Source organism: Sinohyriopsis cumingii, chromosome 16, assembly GCF_028554795.1.
Source record: "Sinohyriopsis cumingii isolate HCF-2022 chromosome 16, ASM2855479v2, whole genome shotgun sequence".
Lineage (NCBI taxonomy): Eukaryota > Metazoa > Mollusca > Bivalvia > Unionida > Unionidae > Sinohyriopsis > Sinohyriopsis cumingii.
Genome location: NC_142976.1, coordinates 22269411 through 22281139, shown reverse-complemented (window position 1 = coordinate 22281139; position 11729 = coordinate 22269411). Strand labels below are relative to the sequence as shown.

General features: G+C 34.2%; 1 protein-coding gene across 1 annotated transcript; it reads left to right on the top strand.

Annotated features, from left to right (window-relative positions):
* The first annotated feature begins 919 nt into the window (after nucleotides 1-919).
* On the top strand, nucleotides 920-8832 carry LOC149780060 (uncharacterized). The gene is made up of 3 exons (XM_089936818.1): nucleotides 920-1076; nucleotides 1506-1640; nucleotides 5551-8832. Exons 1-3 carry the CDS (start codon nucleotides 1001-1003, stop codon nucleotides 5799-5801), a joined length of 462 nt encoding a protein of 153 aa, XP_089792944.1. The 5' UTR covers nucleotides 920-1000; the 3' UTR covers nucleotides 5802-8832.
* Nucleotides 8833-11729: the final 2897 nt, after the last annotated feature.

The window sequence follows — 11729 nt, the reverse complement described above, 5'->3', positions numbered from 1 at the left end:
GAGGACTTTGTATAGTGCCTAATCTTTAGAAGCTCTAAGCGCTTTACAACATTAGACAACACCTATAAGATAAGAAACATAATAATATTATTACAAAAACAAACAACATGAAATTAGAAAAAGATTTTATAAAAATGAAATAAAAAACATGCTGAGAATATTTCAGGTAGAAAACATTATTAGGTCTTTAAGTTTGTTCTTGCTGTCGAAATAAGTGAGTTTTGAGAGCCCTCTTGAATGTGATCACTGTGTCTTTGTGTCTAAGTTCAGTGGGCAATTCATCCCACGTTGCTGGGCCCTGGTATGCAAAAGAACGCTGTCCATATGACTTTGTTTTCATACTTGGAATAATGAATATACGATTGTCAGAAGATGAGCGTAAGTATCTTGCTGGTGTGTACACGTGGGTGAGGTCAGATAGGTATGTTGGACAAGAGTCCGACAGTGAAACGTAGCACAGAGAACAAATTTTGTGTTTGATTCTGGATCGAATGTATAGCCAGTGTAGGGTACAGAGCCGCGGGGAGGTGTGCTGTGATCGTGGTACTCTAAGTATGATCCGAGCAGCTGTGTTTTGAACTTTTTGAAGTTTCTGGAGTAGATGCTGAGATGAACCAGACAGAATTGAGTTACAAAATAATAATAATAATAATAATAATAATAATAACATTTTCATAGTCATCGTTATCATCGTCATGGAAATAAATAGAGTATTTATTTTATACAAGATGTTAAGAAAACCAAAATAAGAATATGGACTATTTATTTAAAGTAAATGCTTTGATAAATGATAAACAAGGTATCCGCTTGAAATTAACACCAAACAGTATAAGGTCAATTGCTCTGAATTGTGCATTACCATGACGTCATATGATGACGTTATTACGCACATGACGTCATGACATCATAACAACATGACCAAACATAATATTTTTAATGGATAATGATGATGAAGAAGAAGAGGATTTGACAATTTTAAAACAAATCTGATTGACAGAAAATGGTGCGGTATCTAACCAAGAATGTGGCGTACGCCAGACTTACCAGGCCCAATCTTACTTTCTACAACATTTATGGTAAGCAGAGGGCTCGAAACCCCTAGCTGTTTTTATATCACACAACGTTTTCACATAAATGTTAAAATTGATTCCCCTTCTTCCCTTAATATATCGAAAAATGCGTTAAACACAAGGGGCAAACCTCTACTTTACTTACATCTTAACTTTACAACGGGTAAACCTGGTAAATGAGAGATACACTTAGGATAATAGCCAGAATGTTGCAAGAATACGTAATTTTTTTTTTTTCTTTTATAAATCTAATTTTAACTTTCCTTACTCGAATATGTATATGTTAACTATAGGATCCAAATTAACGCAGGCTTCATAAAGACGAAAATGAAATCAATAGGGAATAAAGACTAAACGAGAGCCGAGAATGTCTTGCGGATGGATGAAATCACTGCATAATAGTTTGACTTGACTCAATTTTTATTTCTTTTCCAGGTGAAAGACCCGATCTATCAATATATGCCATGTCAGTTGCTGCAGCTCCCACAACCGGAACAAGAGTGGCGCCCAGCGTTAGCACCTCTGTGTCACATCCCAAAAGCATAGGTCAAGACGCTAGACCAAATACAGGTATTTCTTGTATTTTTATATATTTCTTTCTTCATTCATCAGATTGAAAATTGCATGCTACGTGCCTGGATTCAACACTATTTACATAAAATACATGCATTAATTAAGTACTTTATTGTGAAATATAGAGACTTATTAGCAAAATAATATTAATATGTTTTATGTCCTATATTTTTCATATCGTTCACATGTGAAAAAATACCCTTATATTTTTACATGTAAAAATAGAAGATTTCCCATCATGCCATGCGACGCTTGATTGTGTGTGCCCACTAACGTTGTACCTGCAGCAACAAAAGCGAGTATTTTGTGAGCTATGGTTTTTGCACAAATCCCCGTTTGTTCCCCACCCCCCACCCCCATTTCAATAACGAAAATATTTAACGTGATACAAAATGCACCTAACTTAGTCAATTCATTCCTTGATTTATATCTTCTATAGTCTGGCAATACATCCCCGTTTGTTTGTAACCCCTCCCCATCGATTTCAATAATGAAAACGTTTAATATGATAAAAAGTGCACAGAAATAAGTCAACTGAATCATTGATTTCTAATCCGACTGTGACCAGAATGGCACTAATACTGGTATCGCCTGCATCTATCGTGCTTAATGTACTTACCATACTAACACGGCGCCATATTGCGTACACTATGGGCTAGTTTATTTCGATCTGACAACATAGGGAACAATTCCTCGACAGAGCATGCCAATTAATCGACGATATCACCACAGCACATCAATTAGTCGAGCTCATGTGGACACCGTCGCACATTGGAATCTCTGGCAACGAAACAGCAGACAAAGTTGCAAAAACCAAACTAGAAGATCAAAACTCTATCAAGCTTAACTATAGCTCTACAGAAGCAATAAGCTTCGCACAAACATATATAGACCAAACATGGCAAGATTTTTGGAACTCCTCCACAAAAGGTAAAAAGCACCATGAAACCAAAAAAAAAACGTAGATAGGAACATACAGCTACCTAAGGGTACCTATTTAGAACAGAAAACCATAAACAGGATAATAACTGGAAAAACTAAACTAGCAAGCAGTTTTGGAAGGTTTATAGGACCCAAACCAGCAACCATTAACTGCTTTAACTGCCACACCACCGAAGATCTACACCACATATTCAATATATGCCCAAAATATCAACCCGCTCGGAAAATATTTATCAAAAACCAAAAAAAGATTGGATCACCACACACATACCCTGAGTTACTTATTGACACTAATAAAAATAAACAATCAGCATATAAAAATATAAATCAATTCATAGACTCAGCAGGACTAAATAAAGTATAAATAACATTCAATCTCTAAAAACATCAATTAATAAATAACTTAAAGAGGTAATATCTAAAAACTTATAAATAACATAACGTAGGAAACACACCCTAAACACCTCGACTAGTAATCCCATAATAACCTTGAAAATCTCTCTTCATACATGATATCTTCTAAGAACCTCTATAAACAGCATAGAACATCCCCCCTCCTTTTAGAACATTTTGAAGAAGAAAAAAAAACAAAACAAACAAAAAAAAACAAAACAACAACAACAGGAAAATGCAACAAGAAACCAGCGATGTAAAGCAAGCAGAACCGTTCCCGAGCTCTCCTTCCCACTAATGACAGCCAACCATTCAACTGTAGAGACCTTTATGAACCCACAGACTGAGGCCAAACTAACAGGGTTCCTTGAATCCATAAAAGCCTGGGGAAGGTGGCACCATCCCCTTCCCCAGGAACAACTAGCAGGCTGCGGTGCAGTCAGAAAAAAGTGGCACATGCACAATTGTGCGAACGCTACTATAATTAAACTCAACAACAAAAAGTTGTATCCCTTTGCATACATGAACATAGAAATGAAACCGCTTGTTAAATCCACGTGAAAGGCAAATTTGTTGTTGTCATTCTTTTTCTTTGCTTGATTCGACGTTGCAAATATTGGAAGCAGACGACATATGTTTGTACATCTGTCGTTGTGCACACACCCCTTTGCTGAAATTGTACTTGTCCAGGAACTGGAAATGGATCTCGATCATGTCCGTCTATTATATTGAAAACTTCCGTGAGCATGAAACGCGCAGATGATGACGGTGTTTGGGCTACTCTACTCACAGTCATGTTAGAAAATTATAAACCAATGAATGAATTGACGAAGTTCCTTGCACGTTGTATCACATTAATGGTTTCCATTCAGTGCCGGATTAAATCCCGTGGAGTTCCTTAGGCCATTAGGCAGTCGAAATCTTGCCCCCCCCCCCCCCACCGCAAATTATCTCCTAAAACGTTTTATCAATATTATTTTGATCCGTTGTCGCGGGGCCCCTAGGCTGGTGCCTAGTTTCCATTATTGAAATCGGTAGGGGGTACAAGCAAATGGGTTGGTATAGTCAGACTATAACCTGACTGTGACCTGGTTGGCCCTAACATGGTCATCATCTCCGTGTTTCATGTTTAACGGACTTTTCATACTAACACAGCGCCATATTGCGTACACTATGAGTAAGTTTGTTTTCCATGGACATCCCAGTAACTGCCGGATAATTCTGCGAATTACCACAAGGTTGAGAGTTATAGCCCTTTGCACACATACACATATAAATAACACCGCTTGTTAAATCCACCTGAAAGGTAAATTTGTGGTTGTCATTCTTTTCCTTTGCTTGATTCTATATTGTAAATATCGGGATCAGACAACACAGTCTTTACCTTCTATGTACCTACATGTGTAGTCATGCATCCACCCCTTTGCTGAAAATCGGCATTTCCTGGAACTGGAAATGATCGGTGAGCAAGGTCATCTTTTACACTGAAAACGTCCATTTGGTATGAAACGCACGACGATAACGGTGATATGCCCCCCACCCCACCCCCCGGTCATAATCAGTTTTGAAATTATAAATCATTAAATGAACTGACTAAATTATGTGCATTTGTTCATTTCATATTTATGCTTCTCGTTTACTAAAACGGTGGAAGTGGGTACTAACACACGGGGAGGTATATTCAGACTATAGAACAATCTAATACAAACTACCTTACATTACAGACATAGAATTTAATCTTTGATAAAGAAATTCGCATCCCCCTGAAGTTATATGCCCTTTTCTGACAATAAAGATAAACCCTCTTCGATGATTGCTAAACCTGACTTGTATTGTTTTCAGATAGGGTCAGATAGGGTCAGCTAGTATACAAAATGAAAAAAATGTAATTTACTGAGACAGATTATGTCAACCAAATCTTACCACTTTCTCAAGTCACGTATACTTATATAATCACCCTATGATGTGATGTGATGTGATTTTGATTTTTAACGTAGCTTTAACAAGTGTGCAGTAATAACGCTATGATGTCTGCAATGTGGCAGTTTATAGTGATGTCTAGCACTGGGGCATCATGCTGCAGACATGTAGCATGATGTCCCACCCAGTCCAATTATATAACATCGAACTGAAGATACCGTCATTTTACGTAGTCATAAAAATTACATTGTTCACGTGGCTAACACGTAAGAAAGCAACAGCCCGTCCCCACACCACCCCAACAAAAACAAATAAAAAGCAAAAAAGAAACAACAACAAAATACAATGAATAAACTATATGTCTGAAGAGAAATGCTCAGGAAAATGTAATGATTTTTTCTTCTTCTTGAGATGGAATATGATGATTTACTTTTACTTAAGCGGACTCTGAAATAGTTCTAATTGTGGACATAATTACGCAATTATAATTATTCTGGAAACATATTTATCTTTTTTTATCGAATATATATCTTGAAATACTTTTAATGCATTTACAGTTTTTTCTTATGCACGTTACAAGACTTGCTCGTGTTTAGCGAAAAAAAAAAAAAAAAAAAAACATCGAGGCTGAGCATTGTCAGTTTATTTGCAGGTGTATTGAATACGCTCTTCCGCCAAATACAAATGCCACCTCAGAAGTTGCCTTCGTCACGAATTCCTGCTATAGTAGCCCGAATGCAACGAGATACAAAATCCAGCAAAGCCAAGAAAGGAAAGTGGTACAGAGGCGAAAACTATGTCGATAAAAACTATTATTCTTGGAAGAATTTGTCATTATTTTCAGACTATCAAGCACAAATGTGGACAAATGACGGTGCTATCAAGCAAACGTATAAAAAATGATAGAAAAGTTTATCCAATGCTAAGCCTTCAGTCTGGGAACGGGAATGGATGATAAAATGAGAATAAATTAGATAACAACGTGCGAGGAAGTCTGACCTGAAATTGTTCGCTTTATTCGGGGTTGCGGTTTTTTTGCAGTGTGATTTTTGTCCGGGTACAATATGCTTATGATGAAATGTTGGTACTTAATTTGTATATATACCTGTGCTGTATGGGATATGCTATGACTGGACTCTTATTTATGTGTTTATTTTGGTGAATGGAACATGCTAACCATAGTATTACATTTCTTACACCTTACAACAATTAAGATGCAGTTTGTTTTAAATGTGATGTTCAATTTTACAACATTCAAACTGCGATTGGAAACAATACCGGTGCATAGGTTAAGTGTTGAAGATATTTTTCTATATTACACTCTAGCACACAGTTCATTCTGGCAAGCGTAATCTTCTTGCCTTCCACAATATATAGTCACATTAAAAATCTTTCTTTAATTTTACAACAAGACTCCATACAGATTCCGATAACTATTTTTCACAGCCGTTAAAAGATTACGCATTGTAGGCAAGGTGTGACGTTAAGCCTGTCTTCTAGTGATAAAATTGCATAGCTCGTACTGCTACGGTTTTAACAAGGTATACGCAGTAACATGATTATAGTTTTTCTTAGTAAATAAATGGGCAAGAAAACATTGAAGATATTATACGCTTTTCATAATTTTGAATATAAATCACATGATCAGTTAAAATTTCATGGTTAATGAACAGTCATGAATCATCCATCCTTCGCTTTATTAGAGTTGGCGATTTAGCGATTGATAAATTTCTTAAACACATATCTAAAGAAAACAATGTTTATAGAGAGACAAATATATATTCTGCAGATGTATTTGTCTAAACGGTATCTAAGAGGACATCTTTGAATTTGTCAAGACAAGGTACAATCATGAAAATATCACCATAGCCTAAATAAATAAAAAAATGGTTGTGCGGCTTGTGACAGCAGCAGCCATTTAATTGTTTGGGGTGGGGTGGGTGGGTTAAGCTTTTCTTGTAAGCCGAAAAAGATGACCAGTACCTATCAATACGCGATAATATGCAGTATGTTGACATATAATGGAATTGGGCGTCATTCCGTTGAAGGAATGGTCAGAACGTTTTCACCAGCCGTACTCCAGCAAGATAAAGCTGTCGGTGCCTTAGCCTAGTCCATTATTGTTTGTTTTTATCGGTTATTCTTTACAATTTACCCCACAAAGTATCTCTGCCGCACCGAAGGCGTTCAAAGTCTTTTAAGTTGTATCATCTGTGAAATCTCAAGTTAAATTTACAGTATCAGTTCATTGCCAGAAACCTGATATCCCGTATATTGCTACATTGACTCAGTTTTAGGTCAGTGAAGCGTATGATACCAGGTTATTATCTATGTGACATTACTGTGTTAGGAATTCGTCCAAGGACATCCCCTGACGTTATTGTATTGCCAGGGCCGTATAGAGCGATCACGGTCCCTGGGGTAAGAAACACCCGGGCATATCCTAGTTCTTGTCCAAACACAAGTTTTCTTTTATTAAATCAAAAAGTGTTCTTCGGGGATATATCTCCGGTTCCCCCATCCCCTTGTCGCCACTGTGTATTGCTACTTAATCTAAGGGGTGAAAAGTACACAGAGACATCCACATAGACCACTTGGAGAAATCGACAAGGCTCCACTTTCATTAACATAAATAATACCTTAATTGTTTTGATATATTTATGTTTAAAAATCATAGTAATTAACTGCTTGACTTTTAATTATATGGTGATATTTTCATCCCCCAAATATCAGAAATTGAAAAGATTAAAAAAAATTATATGCTGTTTAGTGAAGCTACATAGCTTTATCATTGACTCATGTTCAACCGCCGATACACAAGAGCTCCTGGTAAGGCTACACTGTGGTTCACATCTGATGGCGACTGTGATTGACAATTTTGCCACCTGCCTCATAGAAGTCAATTCAAGAAAAAAATCGCAAAAGTCGTTCTCAAAACATTGCATTGGTCAGCACTGCTATGTAGACCTAGACATTATCAGGATAAGTTTTGGTTGTTTCCCTTGCATACTTAAAAGGGATCAAGCAGGAATAGAAGTCTCGACATTTCTTGAGCTAAACAACTAACAGGATATATACCCCATATCGTGTCATAAATTATGTACTTCTCTCAGGATATATACCCCATTTCATATTATGAACGACGTAAATTTAATTGTTTTTGGAGATACTAATATCTGATTAACACATTATTTACCTATTTGTCTTTAGAGATAAAGTGTATGTTTCACAACATGTCCTAATAATATGACATGGTATAGCTTCATGGTTCTCGGAGTATATTGTTTAAAATTCGACGTCTAAGTTTATTGATTGTAACAGTACAATACGGCATCTAGCTTGTGTTGGCATCAGTCTTTATGACAGACACAAATGTATGTACAAACATTTCAGATAACAAACGATTCTGATTTAAGATTTATGTGTTCCTGTTCCTTTGCTTGGCATAATAGACACATTATTGCGAAAACATCGTATTGCTTGGCATAATAGACACATTATTGCGAATACATCGTATTGCTTGGCATAATAGACACATTATTGCGAATACATCGTATTGCTTGGCAGAATAGACACATTATTGCGAATACATCGTATTGCTTGGCAGAATACACACATTATTGCGTATACATCATAATTATTTAAGCTGCAGCTGAAGATCAATAGATTTAAATATTTATTTGATTATTTCTCTTTTATATGTACCGTTTTCAGCATTACATGTTGAGTTTTCATTATTATATGTTGAGAAACTTTTGAATTCTTCGCAAACAAATATGTACATATGCACAGTGTTTATAAATCAAGAAATAAATCATGTCTTGTTTCAGGTTTATTATGTTCGACAAGGTTTATACGACTTTACCTCGCTTATTGGTTTTGCTTACTTGAATTCTACAGGTTGAGGTGTTGGAATTAAATAGAAAAAAGCTTGGACCTTCTTTGTGTCTTCAACTTTGACCTACTGAGTAAATATACCGATAAGATGAACTTAACAACCCATGATGATACCATGTACCTGCTTGACTTACGTACGTTCGTTGATTTGCATAGAAAGAATCATAGATGTTAAAAACGTTAAAATTAAAATAAAAAACGTAAAAAACGCATTTTTCCCTCAATAAATAAAAACGAAAAAAAACGTTCCAGTAGTTTTTAGGCAACACAAAAATCAATATTTTACTTATTTACATGCTACATACCAGTTTTAAAGTTTCAGTGATACAAATGTATACACGCCTGGCCTACACTACCAGATATCAGCACTATGTTGTAGCAGGTTTACGTAAAGTATCGTAGGCTAGCATCATAGATTCATTATTGATCGATATTTGTTATCTTGAGTATGACAGAGGACCGCCTGTATGGCCGATGATATAAAAAAATGAAAGTACCAAATATAAAAAACGCAAAAAAATAAAAAACGTAAAAAAACACGTTTCTCGAGGTAAAATAAAAAACGAAAAAAAACGTTTTTATCATCTATGGAAAGAATAGATCAAACTATTGCATCATTTCCAAACGTTTGGAATCCCATATATATATATATATATATATATATATATATATATATATATATATATATATATATATATATATATATATATATATATATATCACATTCACACTTCCATAGCCTTTGTTTTAGCCAAGGTAGAAATGGTGCTAAGAATCAGTACATGACAAGGGATTTTCATGATTAATTTTGGAATGGAATATAGGCTGCATTCCAAAATCCAAAATAGTAGATAAATAGTTTTGTTAATATTTTTATTACGTATAATGCACATTTTAAAAATATATAAAAGTAAATATATTTTTTTTTAAAAATCGAAATAAAAAATAATATATATCTTGATATGTCATTGACCAATGCTCAATATTTTATCTGAACTCAATTTATATAATAAAAAATTTGGTGTGCATAATACTAATAATCAAGTATTTTATAAATAATTAATCGTAATGTATTTATTATGAATAATGATTGTTTATGTCATAACGTTCTTCTCATTTTTTATTATGAGAAGGAATTAATCATCATTTAAGAAATGTCTTTGCCCATGGTGAGAGAGAGAGAGAAGAAAAGAGTTATGGGTTCTCTTGAAAGAGTGTGCCACTCATAACGGTGTAAATACGGCTACATCTTGGGAATCTTGGCTTGCGAGAGGTACTTGGGATGTTGTAAAGACAGAAGCCTGTTTGAGTTTCTGGCGAACGAACTTTTATTGAAATGCTCAGCACATAAAACTACATTCCAATATCAATCTACATAAGCTTAAATTACGGATATAAGAGATACATATAAAACTACGATATTCTTTCACTTACCAACATCATAACATTGTTTAATTTCTGCCTTTTAGAATATAATTAAATATCGAATAGATTCACGATAGCTAAAGAATCTACATTCAATATTTCAGACTAATACCGTAATTGAAATATATTTTACTGAATTTATTCTAAAATGTCAACATATTAAACTCTATTATTTAAAGAGAATTTTATTTCTAAATTAACTATTATTGAGTATAAAGTTGGTAGCGAAAGTTGCTTTTTACTATAATCAGCAATACAGTTACAAGTAAATATAAGTTCTTCAGACAATTAAACTCTCCAATACATTATATTAAAGAATAGTAAAGAAATATTAAAATAATCTAATGTTGAAACGTACTGATGTTAGATTAACATCTTAACACTAAAAATTCTTATAACACTAAAAATCCTTATACTATATTAAAAATTGTACATAGACGATAATCTTACCTGTAAAGACAGAAGTCTGTTTGAGTTTCTGGCGAATAAAATGGCGTGCCCTTTGGGCTGGGGCTTTTTATATCAGTTTCTTAGGACAAAGACAAATGTGGAAATGTGACTAGCTGTTGTGTTCGCCAGAATCTCAAGGTGAGGCTTCGTAGTCTCTTACAGATTATCGTCTGGGTCTATGTACGTCACTACGTAGGTAATTATGCAAGATCAGCTCATTTACTCATCTAGAAAAATCTTTGGAATTCGTCTAGTTCATCTATTTAAGCAACTTGCCGAATGTACTTTTTTGTGCTGACTTTAAGATACAAGGGAAATGCATGAATAAGACGGTTTTGTATTTGTTCATAAGGACGCAATCTTTGCTAAATAGTATATAATTGTAATACCGAAATAAATGGATTTAATCTCGATATATTTAAATAGAAAATTACTTTCAATATAATTTAATCAAAACTTACTTTTAATACACTTTAGAGAAAATTTCAATCTTATTATTTGTACTAAAAATTCTGTCCTAATATATTGACAATAATTTAAAAATGCACTTTAATTTTTAAAGAATTACTAAATTTATTTTTATGATATTAGTTTATACTTTCACTAGTTAAGTTATTCTGTAAATTAGAATAATATAAGAATATTCTTAACTAATTGTAAACAGAGGACATAATACAAAAAATGATTAATGAATGTCGTATAGTGTTTTGGAATTTAGACCTTTTGGATATACTGTATTAAGACAGTGCATCCAATAGGTATCCTTTAGCAGACGTTCCATCTCAGAATCAGTTATAACAATAGGCTGAAAGGAGAAATCTTGCAAAGCATGAGAACTCTTGCTAGATGTGCGGCTACATGAGATGAAAATGATTGATCGATATAATTTTTTTATGTCTGATGAATGTTGGTTCATACGGTTAGATATTTGTTAACTGGTTTGTCCAATATATTGGATGCCACATTTTGTGCATGTGATCAAATAAATAACATTTATGTTGCACAATTAGTGTCACAACGCATATTAAAAGTTTCTTTCGTATTATTAGTATTGAAAGA

Coding starts and splice junctions, on each gene's coding strand:
- LOC149780060 (XM_089936818.1), top strand. CDS start 1,001: ATGGTGCGGTATCTAACCAAGAATGTGGCGTACGCCAGACTTACCAGG. Junction 1,077..1,505: donor TACTTTCTACAACATTTATG/GTAAGCAGAGGG, acceptor TTTCTTTTCCAG/GTGAAAGACCCGATCTATCA. Junction 1,641..5,550: donor AGACGCTAGACCAAATACAG/GTATTTCTTGTA, acceptor GTTTATTTGCAG/GTGTATTGAATACGCTCTTC.